At 39.2% G+C, this 27,044-nt stretch overlaps 1 protein-coding gene across 7 annotated transcripts; it reads left to right on the top strand.

Annotated features, from left to right (window-relative positions):
* The first annotated feature begins 1,023 nt into the window (after positions 1-1,023).
* Positions 1,024-26,679, top strand: MKI67 (marker of proliferation Ki-67). 7 transcript variants are annotated; one of them, XM_055799107.1, is made up of 17 exons: positions 1,024-1,042; positions 1,636-1,732; positions 2,725-2,838; positions 4,384-4,465; positions 4,555-4,670; positions 5,185-5,254; positions 6,159-6,237; positions 8,162-9,664; positions 10,001-10,239; positions 10,984-11,404; positions 13,447-13,562; positions 13,798-13,969; positions 14,057-14,191; positions 18,043-19,613; positions 20,772-20,847; positions 21,412-24,498; positions 26,044-26,679. In XM_055799107.1, exons 3-17 carry the CDS (start codon positions 2,747-2,749, stop codon positions 26,166-26,168), a joined length of 7,884 nt encoding a protein of 2,627 aa, XP_055655082.1. In that variant the 5' UTR covers positions 1,024-1,042; positions 1,636-1,732; positions 2,725-2,746; the 3' UTR covers positions 26,169-26,679. The 7 variants fall into 7 exon arrangements, with proteins under 7 accessions (XP_055655082.1, XP_055655092.1, XP_055655076.1 ...); XM_055799117.1 differs by having other exon boundaries at positions 1,636-1,771; XM_055799101.1 differs by lacking the exon at positions 1,024-1,042 and adding an exon at positions 1,242-1,353 and having other exon boundaries at positions 1,636-1,771.
* Positions 26,680-27,044: the final 365 nt, after the last annotated feature.

The raw sequence follows: 27,044 nt of genomic DNA, 5'->3' as shown, positions 1-27,044 counted from the left end.
GAGATTATCACATTGATTAGAGATTAATTTTTAAGTTTATACAAACATAACAGCAATATCAAAAACATAAGCTTCATCAAGGGTAAGGATGGACACGATACTGGATTTATCTAGGAAAAGCTTGTTCTACCTTGTGTGACTGAACTAAAACTTGCCCATTTTTGGGGGGTTGTTTTTTTTTCTGTCGACAACCACAGGTCAGCAGTGTTCATCTTGATTCTTGTGATACAGGTTTTCATAGCTCTTAGGAATGGATTGCTATCAGGGAGTGGTGATGGGAACCACTTTTTGTAGATAAGTGAAGGTAATTAAATGGCTGATTGAAATGGATTTTTATTTTTTACTGCTGTTTTCTCCCTCCCATCCTTGCTCCCCACCCCAGCTCCTTTAAAGGTGGAGAGCACCTAAATTAAAACCTAATTTGTATAGTTAACACTATTTGAATTACGGAAAGACCAGAGCAGAAAGAAGATACAGATCCTTGAATTAGTTTAGCAAGCCTAAGTTAAGCGATATAAGCTGATTCTGGACGTTCCTGTGGGGTTTAAACAACACCAGCAGCTAAAAGGTGCGTAGCCGGGACCCGGCGGAGCCCCCCGCGAACTCCTTTCCCTCAGAGTGGCGCTGCGCGGCAATGACCGGCGGCGGGGCCGGGGGGCGCGCTGCCCGGCGGGGCCGAGGGGAGCGCTGCCCGGCGGGGCCGGGGGGGCCGGGGGGCGCGCTGCCCGGCGGGGCCGAGGGGAGCGCTGCCCGGGGGGGCCGGGGGGCGCGCTGCCCGGCGGGGCCGAGGGGAGCGCTGCCCGGCGGGGCCGGGGGGGCCGGGGGGCGCGCTGCCCGCCACCCTGAAGCGGGGAACGGCTGCAGGGCGGGGCCACACTCCTGCGTCTCCGTTTGAAAACAAACAGCACGGCGCCCCCCATTGGCTCCGCCGCTCGCTCACGTGACCTCCCTTCTTCCAATCGAGGGCTGCCGCGCGCCTTTTCGAAAATTGTTTCATGAGATCGGTTTGGCACTTTTTCTCCTTCCGCCAAGGCGGCATCAGGTAAGGCTAAAAGAGTCCGGCCGGCGAGGTGCGCCTGTCCTAGCTAGTCGGGCTGGGGGTGTGTGTGTGTCCCCTCAGCCATGGCGGCTGCTAGCAGGTGAGGCCGGCGGCGGTTCTGGGGCCGCCTGCACGGCTCCCGTTCTGTGCCTGTGCGCGGCGCAGGGATACACCGGCGGGCGGCGGCGGCGCGAGGGCCCGGAGGGCGGGAAGTTCAGTTGGCGCCGCGCGCTGACAGGAGGGGCCGCGCGGGCGGGGGGCAGCGTCGCCGCCGCCACACCGGCCCCTCGGCGGGCCGCGCACCGCTGCTGCGGGTAGGGGGCGGCCGGGCCGGGGCTGCGGGGGCCCCCGGGCGGGCGCGACTTGGGGGGAAGGAAGGGTGAACTCGGGGGTGAGGCGGCGGGGGGGATCGGGCCGGCCGGCCGCGGCGCTGGGGCTCGGGGCGCTGCCCGCGGTGGCCGCCTGCTTCCCGTCCTGCCGGCGGGAGCTGCGACGCGGCGGCGCCGGCTGCGCCGGTGGCTGTGGCCGCCCCGCTTGCAGACGCGGCCACACGGAGCGTGGGCTCGTAACGGTGGCGTGAACTTCGCTTTCTGCAGCTCGTGTGGCGTCTTTCCGTGGTAGGAGTTGGTGGAAGCTGTGAACAGTGCAGCGGGTACGGAAAACCTGAAGACTGACGTTTCTTGTAACATACCGGTAAAGGCTTTTTAGGCAGAATGTCAAATTGGCCCTGAGGTGTGTTTTCTTGGGGCTTTCTTTTTTTTTTTCCCAACAATTATTTTCTCGTATGAAACCGAGCAAAGAATCTCAGAAGGATGACACTTCACTGCATTAGTTCTCCTGGTTTAGCTTGCTACTTTCAAATATATGATGCTTGCTAGTCCGTTTTATATATGCTTTTTGGAGGATTGCTCGTACTTCGTGCTACAGTCATACATGAAAAGAATAGGGTGCCTTGTTGTGCATACGCTGCTGGTTTGCGTTTGGTTTTTGTTTAGCAAGTTACTGTTCTTTCAGCTTTCTTTGTACGTGTGCACCGAGGTGCACCTACCATCCTCTCAGCAGTATCAGCAGCCTGTCACAAAAGCCTAGAAACGCTGAACTTGCCTCCTTTTGCGCTGCCCTCCTGCGAGTGCACCTTCTCAGTAATGTCACTATTTCCTCCTTTTTCATGAGGATACAACTATAATTAGTCGGTCCTTGCTTGCTTTAAAATCTAGTCAAAGAATTTCCACATATGTAAGAGAATGCATAATATTTAGGTTTAGATGAGGAGGGGTGACTTTACATGGAAATAGTTTTAAGTTGCTTATGGGATGAAATATTGTGTTGCCCCTGAATCTTTGCAAAGGCTCTGATGGGTAACAAATACCTATTGCACACATAAAAGTAGTATAAGCAAATTTACGCGAACAAGTGATGATTGCCTTTGCCACCCTGTGTAAGCATTAATTTCTTCACTTACGTAGTGTCTTCATCATCCCATTTATGATTACAGTGGTTGCTCACCATAAGTAGTTTCCAGGTTTTTATACAGACAACCACATGTTAATGGCACCAAGGTTCTGCTGTAAGTTGGAAAATGTCTCTTGAACAGAAGTAAGAAAAAAAAAAATATTATATTGATTTACTTTCATAAACATGTAAAGTGTTGTTTGGATTTGGTTATTTTTTTTGTTCTTTTACAGGCAGGATTCCTTATATTTGAAGATGCCACTCTTTGGGAATATTATTGTAATTAAACGGAACGGGACTGATGGAATTAGTTTTCCACTCACTGCAAGTTCTTGTTTATTTGGAAGGTGGGGATTAGTTGAGTTCTTGCATAATCAAGATAAAAATATTGATATTTTCCCTGTAATTTTCTTTTAATACTTACTTGCAAAAATAAATGTTTATTTCTTTGTGAATGATGTACAGGGAAGGGAAGCCCATATTGGCCTGGGGTTAATTGTAAGACTAGAAAGCTGAACTTAGTTTTTGTTGTTGCTTTTTGTCTTTTCCTTGCCAGAACTACCTTTGGTTTGTGGTTGGTTTTTTTGTTTGTTTGTTTAATGTTTCTGGCCAAAGCAAATCTGGGGAAGGGATTAAAAGTAATACACGGTTGATGAGCAAGTGATGATATTCTTCTATTTGGAGACAGTTTCCAGATAATTGACTCGAGAAGAGAAGAAAGGTACATTGCTTATATTTGACTATCTTCATTACATCAGTGCTCATCTCAATTTTTTTTTTAAGTTCTCCAGAAACTCAGTTTGAATATGTGAACCAATATCTAGAATTAATATTAAAAAATAATTAGCACTTATACCAAATAGTTAGAACTTGAACCTTCTCCTCCAATCTAGTCTTGAAACTCGCTTTGACTTACACAATTGAGTAATAGCGGGTTTTGAGCTTGATCCAGCTATTTTACATTAAAGGATAAATTTAATGTTCCTGAACAGTGTATGTGAAGACGCGACTAGATGATCCTAACATAAATTGGCTTCAAATAAAATGTTTTTAGTTCTCTTAAACTAGATCTGTTCAGCACTTTAGTGACTGATAGGTAACTCCTCTCACTGTAATTACTCATTCCGGAACCCGATTCCATAGTGAAAGTCTATGGGAAGCAATCCAGTGCCAATAATACTGTACTTTGGCTTCAGCAGAGCTGCCCAGATGTTACTTAATGGTACAAATATGAATTTCTGCCACCTGCATCAGTGAGGTGTCAGGTACTTAAGTGAACAGTACCTCTGGTATGATAGCTGGTGTGTTTGATGCCTAAGACCTATCTCATGTCAAAAAGATTAGAGATTAGCTTAAAAGAAAGAATAAAAGAAAAAGCGTACACTTTGAAACACAACTTTCACTTACTGATAACTTCTAAGAAGGTAGAAATAGCTATCCAGGTGAGACCAAAAGTCCATCTGCATGATACTCTTGTCTCTGAGAGCGATCACTAATGAATGCTTAAGAGCGTGTGCTGGCATTTTCTAAAAATACCCCACAAGTCTTTGGCGACTTGCAAGCCAGGAAGCGAGTAATCTCAAGCCACCAGACTTATGTCATAGATGCGTCTCTTTTTGCTTGTTGCAAACTGCTTTTTTCAGAATGTGGGTATTTCACATATTTTTTGTGTTAGGGATTCTCTGATGTTGTAGAAGTGTGAGCTTCTGCTATTTTTTGCTGCAGCTGAAAGACTTAGGTAGTTCATTTTCTTCATGTTACCAGATTTAAGGAAGTGTCATGCTGCTGTACAGTTTATTAGCTGAAAAGCTGGGAAATCGCCTAACTCTACAGTAGGCAAATTTTTCTGGTTTTTGTTTGTCTTGTAACTCAAACTGTATTTTCACCCACAGGAGAACAGAATGTGATATTCGCATCCAGTTACCTCAGGTCTCAAAAGAACATTGTAAAATTGAAGTAAATGAGAACAAGGAGGTAAAGACACACATATCACATATTTTAATGATATGTACCTTGTATCATTGCATCTTTTCAGGCTACTGAAATATTTGTTTTATTTTTAGGCAATATTGACTAATTTAAGTACAGTAAATCCTACGCAGCTGAATGGTGGTTGTTTTCAGCAGCCTGTACCTCTGAAACATGGAGATGTGTTAACTATTATTGATCGTTCTTTCAGGTAAGTACCAATGACAAACTGCTGATGTCTCAATCCTAGAATGTGTTCTGTGGGCAAACAATGTGGAGAGCTTTGTGGACACAGGCCTTCATTGCTGGATGAAGATACAGAAAGTGGCTGTAGATAAATGGGAAAAATTAAAACGTCCATTTACCATCTTCAGAAACAGAAGTTAATCTTGTTTACTTTGTATTTTGTACTTTGTGTTAGAGTCTTACAAATCTTCAGGAGGCAGGATTGCTTAAAGATTTTTTTTTTTTAATCACTTTTATATTACATTAGGCTAAAGCAATAAAAATAGCGTTGTCTGGAGAGATCGTTTTTATCTTGTTACAAGGTTAGTCAGTTTTAGGGCAAAATTTAGAAATATTTTGGTGTAGTTAAAGCCTTTAAAATTTATATGTGTGTATTGTTGGGAGTGGATAACTATTGCTGGGTTGTTTATCTTAATAATGGGATTTTAGTCATGAGCTGTTTGACAAAAAATGGTTGTCTTTTGAAATATTTCTTCCAGATTTGAATATCCTCTGCAGTCAACACCAAGAAAGGGGCGTTCTAGGTCTCCAAAAGATGAAACACTGCAGGTAATTCTGTGGCCGTAGGCTTATGCGTTACAAGTATATAGGTATTAGCAGTGATATTGTATTCTAATTCCTTGTTTTCTTATTAGGAATAATTTTTCAGCCATTGACTGCCCTTCTGTTTGAAAATACAAATGAACTCCTTCAGATAAATGCCTTCTTTTATTAAAAACAAAAATTAATAATTTATTACTTATCAGTTTCTGGTAATAGGTACTTAATAATCTATGATGTTACTAATAAAGTTAAGCTATTAAATATTAATCCTTAGCGTCCTCGAAGAGAGGATGGAAACAGGAAATGCCGAGTGTGAGTGCTGGAAATCCTTGTACTTCAAATGAGGAAGTTTGCCTTGGAGAATAGCATTCTTTTTTTTTTTTTTTTTTTTAAACAATCTATTGTTGTTCTATGTGCTAGTACACTAACATTGGAATTTATAAATATAAAACTAAGCCTATCTTTTAATAATTTATTGTCATTAGTTGCTTCTTTTGTTCTTGGTAAAGTTTTCTCCCTTCAAGAGCATAGTGTTTGTTTCAGAGTACTGTAGCTGTTGATACATTTTTTTTTTAATGTCATAATTCTCTTATTTAAATTAAAGTCTTCCGCTAGGTCTGGTAAGGAAGTAAAATTCAAGTGTGCTTGTATGTGTTCATATGCTACAGCTGCTTTTAGAGCTTAATGATGTTAATGATAAAACAAGACTTAAACTCTTGCTATATAGGGCTTCAGATGTGTGTCAGTCAATGTTCTTATAGTCTGAAATATTCTAGGATTTCATTTGAATACTTCTAAGACTTCAGTCAACAATGCATGTATTTTTATAAATCTAGTGTTTTTCAATGTACAGTTGAAAGCTAAGCTTTAATTATTTGTTGCTCTGCTGTAATATTGTACAAATTTACAGGTTCTTCATGTTCAGCAGGTGGCAGAAATGGAGTTACTACACCAACAAACTCCAGGATCTAAAAGTCTTCATGTGTCAGGTTGGTACCTGTTTTATGGGGGCTTTGTTTTCTTCTTCCCCCTTCACTGTGTTTATTCATAGTGTAAGAGGAAAAACAAGGTTGAAAAGAGCAAAAGAAGTGCATTTTAAGACTTGTCAATCTGAGTACTATACACCTTGCTGTGTCAGCGTACTATCTCATCATACTTAAACGTTGTGATTTACCAAAACAAAGTACTGCTGAGAGAAATCAGTTTAATTGCATCCTGACAAAGGTGCAGTAGCAGCCTGGAATTGGCAAAATCCATACATCTTGCTTCGTGATTTGTGCAAATTCAGTTTATGAAGTTTATAGGCAAGAAGAGAGTTCAGTACACCAGCTTTGCAAATGCAATGCAAATGTCAGTTGAAACTGATATGTGAAATAAATGCCTATTAGATTTAATTCTAAGTGTCATTAAACAAGGATAATGTGGTACATTCACCTTTGTGATTAAAAATTACTTGTAGTTCTCTGCTGACCCAGAATACAGCTAGATCCCTTTTGAGCAAATACTGCATTATGTTATGTATTCTTTCCTACTAAATTGAAATGGGTATAATTTTGGAGACATATAGAAAGGGTTTATTTTGCCGATTAAAATAATCATTTACAATAGCTGTTTCATGTAAACCCAGTAAAATCTTCTAGAGGTACTAAACCTGGGTAGTTATAGATCATAGGCTGGTTAAATGCCCCAAATTCACCTTCCCATCCTTCTTGTCTTAAGTAACGCTAATATCCATGGGGAGATACAAGGTTGGTTAGATGGAGGCTATTTGTCTACAACCAGGTTTGATTTTTGTGACAAAGGTTAGTTCCGGTGCAAAAAAACCCACGCTGTTTCAAAGCATTCCATTTCAACAGGTTGCTGTGAGTGCATCTGTATTGACAGGATTTGGGTAATAGGTTCCCCAACACTGTGCTACGATACAACACCCTTTGCTTTTTGTTGTTCTGTGAATTTTAAGGGAACAACTTGTCAGCTCAGTAAAAAAACTATCCATGTGCTTGTCTGCAGTTGGGTAAAAAGTGTTCACAAAAAGATCTAATTTCCTGTTCTTTCCCATGTCTCTTTTTCTCCCCACTCGCTCCTTTTCCTGGAAGATAATTGTCAAGCTTTTCTTTGTATGTCAGAGTCTCTGCCTTCACCTTTGCTTGGATTAGTTCCCTTCACAATTAAGAAAAATCAACGTTTGTCACCATTTGTTCCATCAGGTATTCATGCTGACATACTGTCGAGAAATAGACCTTGTAGATGTATAGGTATACATAAGGCCTCAGCCTGTGGCTGAAAAAGGCACCTGTTCTCAGATGTACTCTTGTCAGCTTGCCTATACCCCTTGCTCTTGCAAAACACAAAGTGAAGCTTGCTGCCTCAAACTTCCTTGGATGCAGTTTACAGATGGCACATGTGCAGTCACTTGCTATGTCTCATCTGGGAAGCGACGGCTGTCCTTTATTGCCTAGCTTTATGCTAAAGAAGCATTGCCACAGTTCAAACAATGTAGCACACCTATGTAAATGCAGGACAAAAACTGGATTGGATTGTGGGAAGCTAATCTATATGGTTCAGTTCTGCGCTCATAGATCTGTATTGTGGCATCCCTGAAAGTTGTGTATGAGCTATTGATTCCAAAGAAAAAAGCATGAAATGCCAAGTGCCTTACCTGAATGAATATGGGATAAATTCCAGATTACAAGGTAAAATTATGTTAAACATACTAATGCTTCTACTTTGAGAGAAATTGTTATTGTTAACAGAGCTTTATTTACAGTACTGTATCCTGGAGCCTGGTCTACTGCCTTGGGAGAGGAAAGGAATGGATTTTTATCTGTGTTTATGGAACTTAGATTTGTAATTCTACAATTTTTAAGTAACTCTGCATCTGTATTACTTTGTTTTGCTTTGCTTGCTTTGTAGATGATGCTGAGTTTGAAGAAAAAAATGCCAATGAAATTAAACAAAGTACAGAGGAAAATACTTCCAAAGCTTTACCCATCAAACTGCAAACACCCAAATCTTCATGCAGAATACATCAAATCATTACAAAGAAAAATGAAAAGTCTCCCTTCACTAAACTCTATGAGAAACTGAAATATGAGATTCAGGTGAAAAATTTCCTGTACAACGGAAATGCATCTCAAGAAGCTGCAAAAGAAGGTGGTAAGAGTGTTCCGCTAGAACCAAGTGCTCAAATTTTATCATCAAGCTGTGTTCATGATCTGGGAAACCTGACTGAAGAAAAAGGAATAGGCAGAAGTGAAAAGATTGAAGAATGCAAAATAAAGCAAAAAGTTAACAGTTTAGAGTTTAATGAGATCTCAGCTGCTGGAAGCGCTACCAATAAGAGTTTTACCAGAAGTCCTCAAACTTCTGTTTCAGAGGAGATATCAAGAGATACTGGTAAAAGTCACTTGCAGGGTCATAAGGAACTAAGTCCAGCAGAGAAACCTAATGGTACTGAAGTTACGAGCAAACCCAGTAAGGAAAATGATGGAAATGCAGCATTTCCACTGGAGCTATGCCCTGTAGAATGCTTGGATCATACAGATACAATTAAAACACACAGCTCTGCAATAGCATTAGATGAACGAGCACAAACAGCTAACATGACTAATGTTTCTGAAGTAGATAAATATCTTCTGTCTACACCAACACCCAGAAGGAAGAGTTCCCAGTCTCATTTCATATCACCTACCAGAGAAACTAGTGGAATGAATCCTGTAAATAATGGTACTCCAACAACTCGACGACGTGTGTCGTCAAAACATAAGTCTCTTTCAGAAATTTCAGCTGAAACTGAAAGAGAAGATTCAGTGAGCCGAAATGATAGCCTCAAACAACTGCCTTTGGTGGAAGATAAGTGCTTAAAACAAAGACAAAATAGTAAACAACATACACCAGGAAAACCTGTAGAAGAAGTAGTGCTGAAAGAAATTTGTGATCAGGCAAACTCTGTTAACTCAAAAGAGGGACATTCTGAAACTCCTGCCTCTCTTTCTAAATCCAGGAGTCCCAGAAGAAATAACAGACAAAATGACAAATTATCAAACAAAAGTGTCCATTCGGAGACACTAGCTTCCGTAGAGTTAATGTCAGAGCTGGCATCTCCTGCTAGTCAGAAACCTGACTCTGGAAGAAGGAGGAGTAGGTGGAGGACCTCTGTACTGCTAACTGAAAAAGTACTGGAGGCAGATGCCGTTCAAGAACATCATAAGACTGCAGACGGAAAAGACAAGGCAACTGAAGAAGAGCTGGTCACGAAGGAGTATCACCAGAAACAAGATTTGGAAGATGCCAGTGTTATAAGACCTCGTAGATTGCCATCAATGAGAAGGTCTTCTGGAAGTGTTACTGTACTGAAAGACAATGAGGCTGTCTCAGAAGTGAATATTTCTGGCCTGTTGCCTGGAGAAGAATCAGGTAAATGTGTTCAATCCCCTGCCTTGGTTTTGTGTGTGAGAAATTCTCGTAGCATTTTCATGAGAATTTTCTACTTGCATAAAATGTAGAAGGCATCACTGACATCAGCTCAAAAATATGTATCATGTATTTGACCATAATATCGTCATATTTGACCATAAAAATACACGATGATGTGTATATATGTTTTTTCAATTGGATCTATTTTTTCTTTAAGGTATGTTACTTTCTGATATGTTTCCAACTTTAAAATGTACAAGTAAGCACTGTTTTCTATGTGGGTTAAAATGTTGATCTGGATTCTTATATAGAATTATTTGCAATTGTTATTTTTAGGCAAGACAAAAAGGGTATCTCGGAAGAGGAAAAGTGGTGACTTGTTACTTCAGCCTTTAGGAAACAGAAAGAGAGTGTCTTTTGGTGGTCAGCTAAGTCCAGAACTTTTTGATAAAAGTTTGCCTGCCAACTCGCCACTTAAGAAAGGTGCAACTCCTGCCAGACTGAGTTTACCGATGGGAAACTCGCCACGAGCTGTTCTGAAGAAGGCTCAGGGACTGAAGTGCTTTGCAGCCCAGGTAAACTTTAAGACTAATCAACTTGCTAGGACAATTAATGTGAAAAGAATTTATATTTTCTAAGACTTCTAAAAAAATAATTACAAATTAGAAGCAAACCTTGTTGGATGTATGTTGGGAAGTGGAAATTTTAAGTACAAATTAAAAGGGTGTTAGAAATCTGCAAATTTTAATCAGCCTTTTTTTTAAACTTCTCCATTGTAAAAAAGGGTTTAGGTTACCTCCTACCTATATCTACCTGTCTATACAGGAGGTGTGTTTTTATTCACATCACACGCTATTGCTCATTCTCATGCATTTGCAGGAGTATATTTCTGTATGTTTGTGCTTAGCAGCAGCGTCTACAAGCTCCAGTTTACCATAAATAACGGAAAACAGAACAGTAGGTTTTGGCAGACTGTGCAAGCTACTGCCACGTGGGTTGACTAGAAGCTTGAAAACATTTGCTGTTGATTTAAACCAGTTAAAATCTGCGTAGCTTACTTGATGTGAACAAAAATTTATTCGAGAGTAGAATGATAAATTCAGTTAACTTATTCAATTGAATTTGCATGTATCTTTTGAGACTGTTTTGAAATTTAAAACTTGTAACAAGTTTATTTTCAGAGAATAAAATTTAAGGCCTTTTCAAATGATCTGATGATATTTCACACTACTGTGTTCACGTACCAGAGATGTAAACCAGCATTTGTTGTTTGGCTATGTACTGTAACATTTTATCTTTATGTATTTTTTTTCTACTAGGAACTTTCTGAACATTGGCAGAAAGAAAAAATGTCACCAAAAAATTTGCCAGCCCAAAAGTCCCCAGCTGCCTCATCCCCTGCCTCAGGGAAGGCAACATCTAGATTTACTTCAGGCTCTCCAGAACCTTACACAAAAGGACGTTTCTCTGTTTCTCACATCACAGCACTGTTACCAATTGCAGAAGAGAAGGATGCTGTTGCAGAAGACATGAATACAAAGGAGAAAACTGGTGCCTGGGTGAAAACATCTAAGTGTTCTGACATTAACCAAGATGATAAAACCTTTTTAACAGCTACACCTGAGAAATTAGCAAGTGCACAATTTGCTTCGAAGATCACTCCCATGAAGAGCAGAAGTGGAGCTCTAGCAGTTATCAATGCAAAAAGAAGAAGCGGTGCCTCTACTGCCAATTTATTAGGTGTATTTTAGCAGTTAATTTTTAATATTAATTTCAATGCTTTTAAATGTTGTCACAAAACTGAAATAAGCCTATTATTTTGTTATTCAGAGGCTAACAAATGATTGGCATGTCTTCTGACAGTTGTTGGAAACAACTGGAAATTGCAGTGTTACATTCTCTTGTATTCATAAAGCAAATTACTAAAGCATATAAACCCATATATAGAACACAAATTTTAATGTTCAGAATTTGAAAAATGGTAGAATTAAGGTTCTGTGTCCAAGGTTAGTTGCAACAGTGATCCTTCAACTCCTTCCAAGTGCAAGTAGTATTGAACTAAATCAGATTATATCAGTTATATCCACTTTCATTTCAAACAGTGCAGTTTATAGCAATCTAGCTTCAGTTTGTTTTCCTTGTGCCTTTTTTATACAGAGTTCATAACCATTGTCCATGGACTGGTCTGCACTTAACTGCTGACAATGGTATATAACAGATATAGTTAAACAGGATGATAACTGGGTGTTAATTTGAATATTTTGAAGTTGAATATCTGAATTTGAATGTTGAGCACTGGTTTGAAACAGCTGCATTGGAAACATTATAATAGGGGAGCTCTGGTTCTTAAAACTTTTCTTTGAAGACTCTTACAAATGAAGTGTCTTTGTCATCAGTTTTCATAAGTTAAATAAATGTAACTCTTTGAAAGTCAAATTTAAAGCTTCCCATCAACACCACCATTGACCCAGGAATTTTTATTACGCTCTTTTTTTTTTTTTTTTTTTGTATTGGAATTTTTAAATTTTGGCCATCGTACAACATACAATGTCCCAATGATGATCTAATCATCATTATTATTACATGATGAGATAAAATCACAGACCTTTATGATACTTCCTGGTTAATACAGCTGAAAGTGGTATTAGTCTTCTAGGGAAGTGTGTGGCGGGGGTTCAGTGGCTTTGGTTGTTCTATTCATTTTAATAGAAGCAGTGTGCTTCACATATATTAATGACATACCATTTTTCACCACCTCTCTGTAACGTATAAATGTTTTTTAATATTGGTGCATAATTTTCTTCTGCAATATGAAAAGAACATCATGATTCTTAAAAATTTTGGATGTCTACTGTGTTTCCAATACTTTATCAGATAATCTTCTGCTGCCTTGGCATTTTTCTACATATCCTGAACACCCTAGCAATGACAGCTTTAGGACGTTGTTTTTATTTACAGACTTTCCCCAACTTGCACAGCAGTTCTGACAAGAGAATAATATCTTTTTCCTCAGGAATGGCATATTCCCCTTTTTAATCTCTACTAAAAATAATAATTTCTTTTATATGATTGCTGTCTTCTCATAGCCGATTTCTGACGTAAACAAGGCTGATGTCCTACCAACTTACAGCTTCGTTTATTACACAGCTGTAACTAAATCCCTGGTTTCTGTGCTGTGTATGGAGTGATGTTGTGATAGAGGTAACTTTGGGAATTTTCAGAGTATGTCATAAGCAGTTACATAAAAAGAATTATGGAAAGTCTGTGTTGATTTAAGTGCTGAGAGCAGTATAAATAAATAGCTTACTGACTGAAATTTCTTGGGAAGGTGGTGAAAGAAAAGCTGGATATGTTTCACTTAGCAGCCATTCCTCTAATGTTAAATCTTGGGTCCCACCAAGTTTAATAAAGAATGAGACTGAAAGGCTTCATGGTGAGTTTCTATTAGGAAAATTTTTTTCTTTACAAAAAGCGTGAGAGTGCAGTTGGGTCAGCATTCAGGTCTAGGATCTAACACCTATTTGACACTGTATGAAGCTTTTTGTTGTTTTGATGTGAAAAGCCATACTGGGTACTTGAATGCTTGTGAAACTTCAGCTGAAATTGGGTCTTCCTACAGAAGGCGTTTCACAAAGCGTTTCAGTAAAGGTGTTGTCAGATGATACAACAACCACTTACCTACGCCTGACTGCAGCAAATCCATTAGAATCTTAAAGAAATAACTGTAAACTTCCATTTATACAGCCGAGAATTGAAATGGTTATTTCTCTTTTGCTTTCTAGTTGCAAAATCTTGGGCAGAAGTGGTAAAACTAGGTGTCGTAAGACCACAGTCAAAGACCCGTAAAAAGAGTGTCCGTAAAGGAAGACCCCTGAAGAAGAAAACCCAGTCACCAAAGGTAGTATTTCTCTTTTTTCACATTTCTTTGGGATTTTTGCATAACCACAAAATAGCTTGTGTTTTGCTACAGAAGCTGGAAGCTTTTGAATTTCTAGCATCATGTTAAATGGGTGTTGACGTGTTTGTTACAATTTTTAAGGAAAGTAGATTTTATGTAAAAGGAATCTTTGTTTACTAACCTTTTTTTCCTTTTTTTTTTTCTGTTAATTTTTTTTATTCTTTCCCTTCTACAGGCTCCAGAAAGAAAAATAAAAGATCATTTTAGTACAGGTCATGCAGAGTCACCTGCTACAATAGTTGTAGGTAGAGCTTATTCTACCACAGTCAGAGCAGCTGGACAGGTCCCTAAAGTTGTAAAAAATCCTATCTTGAAGCCAAACATGAATATGGACGAAAGCTTCACAGGTAAGTTTTTTAAGTCTGTTGCCTACTCTGCCAACTATGTCATTCCTTATCAAAGCATATGCTCATTTCTCTGAATGTAATTTACAGGAATGACTGAAATGTTTCAAACTCCAGAAAATAAGAGTGGGAAAATGTTACCTTTGGCCACTGTTCAGAAGACTGATTTTACACCAACATGTACTGCAGTGGATACTTCTGAACTGCACACTCCTGAAGAATCTGGTATGTTTGTTATTTGAAAAGAAAGGGAATGTTTAGATAAATTTAGGGGTAGCAGTGTGGTGGTGTGTCTACTGCTTGAGACAGTGAGTAGTTTCAGCCTAGGCAGGCAGACTTGATGTATTGCGATGAAGCATCTGGCAACCTATAAAAGAAATAATTGATTTTTATCATGTATTAAAAGACGGTTTTGTAGCTTCAGTTAATTTTTGAGTAGGTGTTATTTGTTGTATTTGGTGTGAAACTAAAACGTCAAAATACTGTTTCAGGCAAATCTTGTGCTGAAGCATGCGTTTTCTTAATCAGTTCTCTGGGTACATATGAATCCAGTGACAAGGGTTTCATGGTAGGGAGATGTTATTATGTAAACTTGCAGAAAAAAGTCTACTTACAATTTTTTTTTAAAAGTGTCAGGTTAGAAAGATTTATATGAAGATGCATCTTTTGCTAATAACCTTGCATGCCAGTCATTGTGTCCCTGTATAAATCACAATTCTTTAAATTAAAATTGTTTTCTTGAGAATTTAGCAAAAATAAGCTACTGAAACACCAACAAAGATCAAGAGTAAATCCTTCAATATTTAAAATAATAATGGTTGAAATATATTTTGGTTTATTTCGGATGTGGTAGAAGATAAGCTTAGGGATAACGAACCTTGTTGCAACTTCAGAAGAGAGTTCAGTAAAAAGTCTTTTATTTGAAAGGGACTAGCAGAGTGATCTTTGCCTATGTGAAGATGTCCGTTATCAGCTGCTATTTATACTGTTATTTAGTGCTTTCCTTAAATTAGCGGGCCAGCCTTTAATCTTAGATTCTATACACATCAATCCTTTTGTACATCATGGATGCTTTAAGTCATAATTTAGGGAATATGGGTTGAAAAAAACAGTGTACTTCCTAATTCTGCTGGTCCAGGAATTTGGAAGGACTTGAATATCTTATGGTTAGTTAGGACTTGACACGATAGGGACTACAAAGGCAAGCCATTGTTAGATCCTACAAGCCTTGATTAAAAACACACCAGCAAACATGCCTACTTTAGTTTTAAGATGATGATTTATGCTGTTAAAATCAACAGAGAGATTGTTTTAAGATTGAGATTATAACTGCAGTTAAGGATAAGGGACTCCTACAGTAAGCCTGTTCCTCCAGCCTGTAGTACTCTTACTTGTTACTGGCCTGCTGGTAGAGACTCATTAACTGCAACTCTCTGAACCTGATGGTCCAACCAGTTCTTTACTCTCAACCAGTTAGCCGTTCATCTAGCCTGTGATGTTCTTGTTTGGGTACCAAAATACTGTGGAGACAGTGTTGAAAACCTTGTTAAAGTTGCATTGCATAATAGGCAGTGCTTTCTTTTCATCCACAAATCTCTTACTTTCTATGATAAAAAGAAGTGGATTGGTCAGGTATGATTTTTCCTCTGGTAAATTGGTGCTGACTGTTCCCAATCACCCTGTTCTTCCTGTGCCCAGAAGTGTGTTTCAAGGACCTGCTCCACTATTTTTCCTGGGACCAAAGTGAGGGTAGACTTTCAATATTCAAATCTTAGTTTTTAGTATATTATTCCAGAAATAGCATTCTGGCATTATAGATTTAATCTAAATTGTGTTTCAGGAAGAAAATACAAATTCCTCTAAATGCTTCCGTGACTTGTTCTGACCAGGCTTTCTTTCATAACCTTTCTTTTGTTTCAGTACTTTTTTACTAGCCAAAGGAATGATAGCTGCTTCTATTGAGCAACAGCACAATTATGCTTGTTCTAATGCTCATGCTTACTGCAGTAGGAAATACCAAAAGAAAATGCGTAGTTGGCACTAAACAGCGAAGGATAAGCACTTCGCTTTTTTCAAAGCTTTCCTCTTGATTATCCTTTTCTGCTATCCCAAGCAAGCAGGATACAAAAGAATCCAAGAAGTACAAAAGTCAGTGCCTCTATAAGGACCATAATGAGTATTTGTGAAAAGTGTCATTCCAAGTAGAAGCTACATGCAAACTGTGAGTGTAGGTAGCCAATATTATTGCAGGACCTGTCTCCGTTATTTTTTCAGTGTTCTTGGGAGTCTGGAGAGGTCACAGTCAACTGGAAGCTGGCAAATGTCCCAATTTTCAAGATGGATAGGAAGGAAGACCTTGGTAATTATAGGCCTGCCAGTCTCACTTCAGTGCCTGGTAAAATTGTGGACATGGTTATTCTGGGAGTTCTCAAAAAACACTTGAGAGACAATGCAGTCATTGGTTATAGCCAGCATAGATTCATGAGAGTAAACTCCCACTTAAGCCAAATTAATTTCCTTTTATGACAAGGTCACCCATCTAGTTGACCAAGGGAAGCCAAGAGATGTGATGGTTTGGGATTTTAGTAAAGCTTTTGATACTGCCTGTCACAGTATCCTGAATAAAACATCCAGCACACAGCTAAACAAGCCCATAATATGCTGGGTGAGTAATTGGCTGATGGGTCGAGCTCAAAGAGTTGCAGTACATGGGGTTACATCAGGCTGGCGGCCAGTCACCAGTGGTCGTCCCCCAGGGCTCAATTTTAGGGCTGGTGCTCTTTAATGTGTTTATAAATGAACTGGACACAAGAACTGAGTGTACATTAAGTTTGTTGATGATACTAAACTGGGAGGAACCGTGGACTTCCTTTGGGGTAGACAGGCCTTACAGTGAGATCTCAACAGACGAGAGAGCTGAGCAATCACCAAATGTATGAAATTTAACCAGCAAATGCCAGATTCTCTACCTGGGATGGGCTAATCCTGGTTATACATACAAATGGGGGACAACAGGCTGGAAAGTAGCCCCTTGGAAAGAGATCTGGAGGTTTGTGTTGATGGCAAGAGTCAACAGTGTGCTCTGTCAGCCAAAAGGGCCAACCGTGTCCTGGGATGCATCAAGGGAGGTTGTCCTACTCCGCACCACACTGGTGTGGCCCCCCCTTGACTTCTGTGTGTAGTTTTGGGTGCCTCAGTATACAAAAGACATTGAACCATTGAGAATGTGTCCAGAGAAGAGCAACCAAGACGGTGAAAGGCCTTGAGGGCAAGACTTACAAGGAGGAGCTGAGGTGGCTTGGGTTGTTCAGCTTGGAGAAGAGGAGTCTGAGGGGTGCTCTGGTTGCAGCCTACAACTTCCTTGAGTTGGGGGCAACAGAGGGGAAGGTGTTGATCTCTTCTCTCTGGTGATCAGCGATAGGACATAAGGAAATGGAATATGGGTGTGTTGGGGGAAGTTCAGGTTGGACATTATTAAAAGGCTCTTTCCTGAGAGGGTGGTTGGTCACTGAAACAGGCCCTCCAGGGAAGTGGCCACAGCACCAAGTCTATCAGAGTTCAAGGAGCATCTGGATGACAGTTTTAGTATATGGTTTATTTTTAGGTGGTCCTGTGAGGAGCAGGCAGTTGGACTCAATGATCTTTACATGGGTCCCTTCTAACTTGAGATATTTCATGATACAAATTTTACAAATATATCTTGTAATTTTTTCTTCCTTGGTGTCGGAAGGATCAAACATACTTTAATGTGAAAGTTTCTGATTTATGTCTGGTATTGCTTCAAAACAATGGGAATTGCAATAAAAACCTGACACCACTAGAAATCTTAAGGACAACAGAAACCAGGGTTTTTATATCAAATTAATGATATAATTATTAATGATCAAAATTTTTATAGTCAGTTTTTAAAATGTATGCTGTGCTTTGTAGAAGCTAATTACCAACTCAATTGCTGATGTACAAATTTGGTTTGTAGAAGGCTCTGTTTGAATTACTTAGTTATAAAGCAATTAGAATTCTTGGATTTTTTGCTTAATTCTTTTTTCAAATTATGTAAATCTACTACTTTTTTTCAGGAGAGATGATGGTGTCACCGTTAAATAGTTCAGATGGTTCAGAACAGAAACAAGATAGTCCAGGCATTTCTAGCTTTCTGAGAGGAGAGTCTCTAAAGTCTATGTCTGATGCAATATCCACAAAAACTGAAAAAAGAAAATCTATGCTGGAAGAAAGTGTTAGTGTGGATAATTTGTCAATAATTCCAGAAAAAGAAGCATCTCGGGTGAAATCAGGAAGTAAAAGGAGGACCTCAAAGCAGAAGCTGAAGCCAATTGAGGCTATGTCAGACATCAAGCAGCTTTTAAGGACCCCAGAGCAAAGTTCTGAACCCATAGAGGCTTTGTCAGGCATCAGGCAGCTCATGGAGACCCCAAAGCGGAAGTTGGAGCCTGTAGAGGCTTTGTCAGGTATCAAGAAGCTCATGAGGACCCCGAAGCAGAAGTCGGAGCCTGTAGAGGCTCTGTCAGGCATCAAGCAGCTCATGAGGACCCCGAAGCAGAAGTCGGAGCCTGTAGAGGCTCTGTCAGGCATCAGGCAGCTCATGAAGACCCCGAAGCAGAAGTCGGAGCCTGTAGAGGCTCTGTCAGGCATCAAGCAGCTCATGAGGACCCCGAAGCAGAAGTCGGAGCCTGTAGAGGCTCTGTCAGGCATCAAGCAGCTCATGAGGACCCCGAAGCAGAAGTCGGAGCCTGTAGAGGCTCTGTCAGGCATCAAGCAGCTCATGAGGACCCCGAAGCAGAAGTCGGAGCCTGTAGAGGCTCTGTCAGGCATCAGGCAGCTCATGAGGACCCCGAAGCAGAAGTCGGAGCCTGTAGAGGCTCTGTCAGGCATCAGGCAGCTCATGAGGACCCCGAAGCAGAAGTCGGAGCCTGTAGAGGCTCTGTCAGGCATCAAGCAGCTCATGAGGACCCCGAAGCAGAAGTCGGAGCCTGTAGAGGCTCTGTCAGGCATCAAGCAGCTCATGAGGACCCCGAAGCAGAAGTCGGAGCCTGTAGAGGCTTTGTCAGGCATCAAGCAGCTCATGAGGACCCCGAAGCAGAAGTCGGAGCCTGTAGAGGCTCTGTCAGGCATCAGGCAGCTCATGAGGACCCCGAAGCAGAAGTCGGAGCCTGTAGAGGCTCTGTCAGGCATCAAGCAGCTCATGAGGACCCCGAAGCAGAAGTCGGAGCCTGTAGAGGCTCTGTCAGGCATCAAGCAGCTCATGAGGACCCCGAAACAAGAGCTGGAGACTGTTACAGATGAAATTACTGATGAAAGGTTGCTGAAGGCACCAGTACAAGAAAGGGGTGCAGTAAAAGATGTGGCAGGTCTTACTTTAATCAAGAAAAGTCCAAAGGTGAAATATCAACCAGTAGAAGACATGATTGGGGTCAGCCGTATTTTCAAGACACCAAAGGAAAAAGTTGAACCTGTAGAAGATATGTTTGGTATTAGCAGATTAGTGAAGACTCCAAGAGAGAAGCATCAACCAGTTGATGATTTTGTGGGTCTCCAAAGGCTTATGGCAGAACCCAGGGGAAGATGTTCTGATTCTGAATTGGACTATGTTGGAGTTACAGAAATGTTTGATATACCAGAGGAAATTAAGGTAAAATACTTTATTTAGCTTTTGGAAGGGATGTATTTAGACTTTAAAGCCTGTGGTTGAAATGGATTCTTTGGCCTCCTAGTATGACATCTTGTATGTTACAGCACTTCAAGTATGTCATGCCCATAACCTCCAGAGGAAGAAATACTTTCTAGAAAAGCACCTCATGTTGAACCTGTAAAGATGGCAATTTTTTTTTTTTTTTTTTTTCTTGGTAGCTTTGTCCCAGTGAATACTTCCCACTAGAAGACCTAAGTTATTACAAATTTGAATCTTAGCACTTTAGGTTTTTCTGGTCATTTGTTCCTGTTATGTTTAAAGCACCCTTTAAGGTGCTTACAGACTACAATCAGATTCTTTCTCAGCCTTCTTTTTCATAAGCAAGACTTTTTTTTTTTTTTTACAGCTGCTTCCTACCCTACAGATTAAATTTTAACCTCTCTTTTTCTTTGCACATCCAAAACTGTTGAGCTTTTGACAAAACGTGTTTCCATATTGTTAGTTGATTGCTCTGTATGCCCCTAAGTCTTTCCTTCATTGCTTCCTGAATGGATGCCTATTTTATAGAGATAGCTCTATCACTGTACATTTGCCTGTGTTAACGGTTTTGGTTTTTTTAAGGAATCCTGTCTAAGTAGTTACTGAGGTTGCTCTGGGTTACCTTTCTGACCTTATAATTCACAGTTCCATCACACTTGCAATTGTAAATTTTATTAATATTTACCCTTATGTTCATTCCCACATCCATAAGTAAAATGCCAAATATCACTGGGCTTAGTACTTGTCAGTGCAGAACTAGGATAAAACACTACAAAACACTCAAATAATTCAGCTTCAATACCCCAAATTCCTTTTGAGCACTCATTTAGACACTTTTCAGCCAATGTAATTAATACTTTTTTAACTGTGCAGTGTTTGTTATCTCACTTTAAAAACTGCTACAGCAGCTTAAATGGCAAGTATCAAGTTTGGTATATTTGTGTGCTAATTTCAAATACATGGGTGCAGTTATAAAACTAAGTTAATTTCATTTTTAGAGAACAGTATTTGACAATTTTTTTTTCAAATATTACTATGTATTTTTGAATTGGTTGGTTCCATTATTTCTTGTCCTGTCCTGTCAGACATGTATTTATTGATTATTGTTTATTCCCTTAGACCAAGTCAGTAAGTGTTACGGATTCTAGGCAAGAAGATACTGCACCTCTTTGTACTAATTCCAGTCATAAATACGGTAAGTATAAATACTCTTAACTAGAGGAACTACAAATATATAAGGTAAAATATGGCATTATGAAGTTTTCACATGTTCTAAAAATTCTGAAAAATACAGTGTGAAGCATGCATAGCCCATGGAATTTGTGCAGTCATCTCTAATGAACACCAGCTGCTGGGATTCTATTGGTGTATAGAAGTAACAGTATAGTAGTTTGTTGGTGCAGTAATATGGGCATCTCCAAACATACCAGTGTAAAAAAAAAAACCACCATGCTGATGTTAACATCTCAGCTTAAAACTATCTTGCTTTGCAAAGTCTTTCAAGAACATAGCTTAAACCTGCCTACCAAATAAACCAAACATCTTTGGTCAGAAACCTGGCCCTTAATCTAGGACTTGGTTAAAGTCTTAATTTATTTATTTTTAAATTAAGAATATTAAGTGTGATTTATTTGACAAAGATGATTGTTAGGAAAATCAAAACTCACAGATATTACTTTGATCAGACATAGTAATATTTAACTTCTGTTTGTGCTCTTTTCCATGTAAAAACTTTGAATGGGGGGAAAAAAAAACCCAGATGTTTTAGACAATGAAGGAAATATTCCACAAGGTAAAGATTCTCGACAGAAGGAATCAACTCGTGAAGACCAGACCACCCAGATACTAACAAGGGGCAGATCAAGGAAGACAACACATTCTGCTTCAGCAAAGCAGTGTGAAAAGGATTTGAATTTAAAAGAACTGCAAAGTTTGGGGAAAAAGAATACCCAAGAAGAGATGGGAGAGATCAGTAATTCGACTTCAGGAGCAAAAAATGAAGGAAGAAGAACAAGAACAAACAGTCTCATACAAGAAGAAATTGTTTCAAAGCACCCTCTTCAGGAAAAAGTTGTGGTTGTTCAATTTGTGGAATCACATGGAGCTACTCAAGGACCAGGAAGAGGTAAAAGGGAAAACCCGAAGGAGATAAGACATCCAAGTGAGAATCTTGAATCTTGTAGCAAAGATTCTTCAGTGCTACAAAAAGAACCTGATAATATGAAACAGGCATTGCAGGAGTGTAGTATCAATGACACATTATCAACTGAAGATGATCCAGCCATAAAGACAGCAAATGTATCTAGGAACATTCAAAATGAAAGTTGTCAACTGCAAACAGGTTTAATAAAAGGTGAAAACAAATCTAGTGAAGGTGGTGTAGAAGACAGCGAAGAAATGTTTCTGTTGCCTGGGAAGAGGTCTAAAAGAGTAAAAGAAAAAGAAAACACAGAACCAGTGGCTCTACCTAAAAGAGGAAGAGCTAAAAATACTGAAGTTAAACAAGCTTTTTCGGAGGACCTTCATGAGACAGCAAGGAAGCTTCGTAGTGATCTATCAGCGAAGATGATAAAAACAGATGAACAGGCTTTTGACAAAGATACTGAGACTGCTACAGCAGAAGAATCTGAAAATGGAAGTAAACATGAAATAAAGATAACAGGGAAAAGGGTGAAGTCTTTACGCAGTGCTAGAAAACACTCAGTTGAAGTAAAAGCAGATGTTTGTGGGACGGCACTTGAAAATATACAAAATATTCAGAAAAACGAGGAAATTGAAACTGATACTGAGACACAATCGCATGTCAAAAATAAGATTAAAGTATCTCAGGGAGATGAAACAGATAATGCTCAGGAAAGCACAACAGAGGCATCTCAAAGATTAAAGGCAGAGTCACCTGGAGAGATAAACAAAATGCCAGTTACTGCTCTCAACTTGGAAGCAAACAGAAGTGCAGTACAGGGAACAAATAGAACTAGAAACAGGAGAGGCAAAAAAGACTCTTTGGAGAAAAAGGCTGATGAATTTGCCAAAGATGTAAACAACCTAGAAATAATGACTCCCAACTTGAAGTCAGAAATGGAAATGGACAAATCTCTCAAAGATTCTTTGGGCTTTGTTTGTGGCAAGAATACGTACCAAGTCATGAAGGACCAGAACAACCCAGCTGCCACATCAGTACCTGCTGCAAACAGTGACAGTCTTGCTCTTAGCCCTGAAAAGCGGACAAGAAATGAACACAGAATACTTGAAGCAAAGCAAACTGAAATCCTGCAAGAGAATCAAGCACAAAAAAATGGAATGGCATGTAGAAGAGGTAGAAGTAGAAAAGTAAATTCTGAACTTGAAGTCAGTTCCAGAGCAGTTGGAGGAAAAAGGAGTTTGCCTGGGAATGACAAAGGAATGACTTACGAAGGTGGTCAACATGAGACTTCAGAAAATCCTTCTTCACAAGTAAGGAAGAGCAGAAGAAAGCAAGTTGATTCCGTTCCACAAATAACTTGTTCTAGGTTTGTGGAAAAACAAACATTAATTGCAGATCATAGTAAAGTTGAGGCTTTTGTAAAGGAGCAAGATTCAGCTTTGGAAGCTACTCCCTCTTCACTGGAAGATAATCCACTGAGACGAGGGAAAAGACGAGAGGTTGCTGCAGCATCACAGACATCTAGATCTCTTTCTATCAGAAAAAGACATGGGTTGCTAGAAGGTGATGATAAAAAGATGACTGTGAGAGAAGATCAAAATCCAGCTTTGGGAAATAAAACTTCACAGACAAAAGCAAATGCATCAGCAAGGGGCAAAAGGAAAACAATTGATCCAGCAACAGAGGAAAAACTTTCATCTCTCCGGAGAAAACGTGGCTTGTCAGAAACTGAGAGTAAAGAGGAGGGTGCTAATGAAGCACAAAATATGTCTTTGGAAAGAGTGTCCTGTGCAAAAGAGAAGCCATTAGGAAGGGGCAGAAGGAAAGAAACTGCTCTGACGTCACATACAACTAATTACATTTCTCTTCGAGGAAAACACGGTTTGCCAACAGATAATGGTAGAGTAGAAGTTGCTAAAGAAGGTGTTCCATTAGAAAATTTAAGTTCATCTGTAAAAGAAAATCAACTGAGAACAGGCAGAAGGAATGAAATTGCTCTCTTGTTAGAAGCCTCAAATTGTACTATTCAGGGGAAACAGGACTTATCAAAAGAAAGTGGTAGAAATAATAATTACAGGAAAGCAAAAAATCTGATTTTGGGAAGTTCTGCTTCCCAAGAAAAAAATAATCTGTCAAAAAGGAACTCAAGGCAAGCAACTACTTCGCTGGCTGTTAGTTCCATCTCACTTCGAGGTTTGCCAGAAGGTGGTAAGAATGAAACTCCTGAAGAACAAGAGAATGTACTTTTGGAAGGAGCTCCATGTGCAAGAGAAAATCCATCAAGAGCAGACAGAAAGAAAACAATTTCTTCCAAATCTGAAGAAACTAGTTCTGCTTTTCTCAGGGAAAAACCTGGCTTGCTGGAAGGTAGAGGTCAAAGGAAAATTCTTGAAAATGAAAATACATCTCTAGAAAATAATTCATCCCAGGGAAAAACAAGGCAATTGAGGAATAGAAGGGAAAAGGTAGAATTCAAATCAGAGGCAGCTACTTCTACTTCTGTCTGTAAAGAGGGTGACTTGCCAGAAAACAGTAACACTTTGGAAACTCAAAATGTGTGTTTGACATCCACTGGTTCCGAAAAAAATAATCAGTCTGGAAAAGGAAAAGAGGCTAACCCTATACAGCAGGCAACTTCCACCTCTCGCAGAAGAAAGTGTCAGTTGCCAGAAGATGACTTAGCATCCAAAAAACTAAAATCAGGTGAGGCAAGAATTTGCTTTTTATTTTCTAAGTATAGCTAAGTTATGTATAGATACAACAATAATGTGTACAAAATTCTAATATTACTGTGGGCTGCCATGCTTTTAATGTAGATGGAGTAGGTCTTCAGTGTGGCAAGAATACTTTTAAGTAAATAAGGTTTATGTTATCTTATATAAACAAGGTATTTTTTTTCCCTAAGTAGAAGGGACTGGTTTTATGGGATATGACACATACTCGTCCTCTGGGGTATTCAAATGTCTTCATAATCTTCTATAATACATTTTTTTTCCTCAATCAATACCAATAAATCGTAGTTCAGAGTAAATACAGCAGCTAGCTTACATGCAGAAGGTGTTAATGACAGAACATGATAATCACGTGTTTATAGCACCCGTTGTTCATCTTGTATTCTCCTAAATACAGTCCAAGGTCCTGTTTTCCAGATCTCCAGGTTTTGGAGAACCTTTACCTAGTTATCAGCTGTTTTTTGAAGTTGATGTTAGAAGACCCTGAAGCTGTATTTGAGCTAAAAAAGACAGCAAAAGTTGCATGCGTCCCCCACTTCTTCCTTTATTTTGCTTTCCCCAAGCCAATAGAACTCTTGCTGCAGACATCTAGAATATTCCCTGGAATTTTCAGCTTGATATGATGTAACTTAAAAACTACCATTATGCACTTAGAAAGTATTATCAAATAAATGTATGCGAATGGAAATAACAATGATTCTTTAGAGCTACATATTGAGGGATTTCCTGCCAGATTGCGTTAAAAACCTTATTATGATTTGACACATGCCTTTTGTTTAATTTCTCTTTGGCTCTTTCTCTTTTCTATAGCTTGTGCTTATCCTCATACAAGATGCATGTCCCTTTGCCATATATCTATCTTGGTTTATTAAGTTGTCTTGTTTCCCTTTGCACACTTGCTAGTTCCTGCTTCCTGATACAGTTATATTTACTTGCAAATGATTGATCTCTTCTGATGCTTTACTACCTGCCTGGATAGTTTCTCTTCCAGGCAGGTTGTCTTTCCCTGGATCTTAGAGTCTGTTTATATGTCTGATGGTTGGGTTGATGCTTACCTCTTGGAGCAGCTTAACTTTTCTGTGCTATCTAGATGCTTACGTAGGTGTCTAGTCATTTCTTTACAGTTAAAAGCCTGACTTTCCAGCTTTATCTGGACCATAAAACAGTTACTATATATTAATTTTTGCAGGATTTTTCTTTGGTGTTGCATATGTTTTAGTTTTACATATCAGTAGAAGGAATTTTAGCTAAAATGGTAGCTAATTGGTTTTTCTGCTCTCATTAATGTTAACCTACTTTCAGAAATAGCTATAAGTCCTTAGGGATCTATCTTAAAGGATATTGGATGTGCAGAAGTATGGGGTTTGTATCTTGTTTGTTGAATTCATAGAAATAAGTTTTGGAATGTAGCTGTTAAGGACATTTCCTTTAAAAATTTAACTGAAGATTGAATTTAGTTTAAAATGTTTGATTTGTGACACAAATTTACCGTTAATTTTTTTTTGTGTACAAATAGAGAATGATGAAGATAGATCGCTACAAACAGGAAAAAGGAACAAAACTAAAGAAGATGTAAAGGTGACTCAGGCTGCTGGAGGCACGGACAGGAAGACAAGATCAAGTGCAAGAACAAGAAAATAGTCTTAACAGTCACAGACTGTTTTTAAATTTTTAAATCAATTCAGTAATTGAAATTCCAGGGTTTTTTGATGTGAACTGATTTGCATTCAGATTTTAAGCTCAGATTTTGTAAAATAAAGAATTATAGTATTATCAAAGTATATTTCGTAACATGTTTACAGATACAGCATAGGTATCTGTTTTAATAGATCTGTCTTATGTGTAGCAGTTCCTAAACTGTGGGGTGCTTGTGCAAAACTGCAAACAAATCTGTTTATCCCCCTTTCTCTTTTAATCAGTACAGCAGTCAGGAAGCCATATTAATTTACTGTCAGTTTAGTCAAGCTATTTTCTGCTTAAATTTTCTGGTGCTTAAGCCTTATTTTTCATTACAGTTCTGTAAATATTATCTTGAAGTATAGATATATTAGCAGAACTATTATATTGACATTTAGATTATTATTTTTTTAAAAAAATAAGTTCATTGTACTGAAAAGTGCAGATTTGTAAGTCATTAAATTTGTAAACTGTCTGGGACTTGTGTGTTTCGTGTTCTTAAGAACAGTTAAGAATGTGTAATTACTACAGTATATTTCAGAGATTCATTCTTTCTAGCCATGTGGCACACTTTTGAAAGTGTTTCATGGCTCTTGCGCAGCACAGGCGCTTCCCTTATAAATATGGCCGGACTGTGCAGCACTTCGTGTGTAAGTGTCAATAAGAGAGACAGGAGTAGTGAGTGAAGTTGTGGTGTTGCCCCTTTCACAGAGTTGCAATTAACGTGGAGTAGCTAGTGTGGTTTGGAGACTGTTTTGAGATCAGTGCATGGATAATAGCAGTGTGCATCTGTCTGTAAGACTGGTGGCTTCCTGTTACTGTATTGAATGCAGAAAGGGA

This window comes from Falco peregrinus, chromosome 1, assembly GCF_023634155.1.
Source record: "Falco peregrinus isolate bFalPer1 chromosome 1, bFalPer1.pri, whole genome shotgun sequence".
Classification (NCBI taxonomy): Eukaryota; Metazoa; Chordata; class Aves; order Falconiformes; family Falconidae; genus Falco; species Falco peregrinus.
The sequence above is the reverse complement of the archived record's forward strand: the minus strand, read 5'-3'. Positions and strand labels throughout refer to the sequence as shown.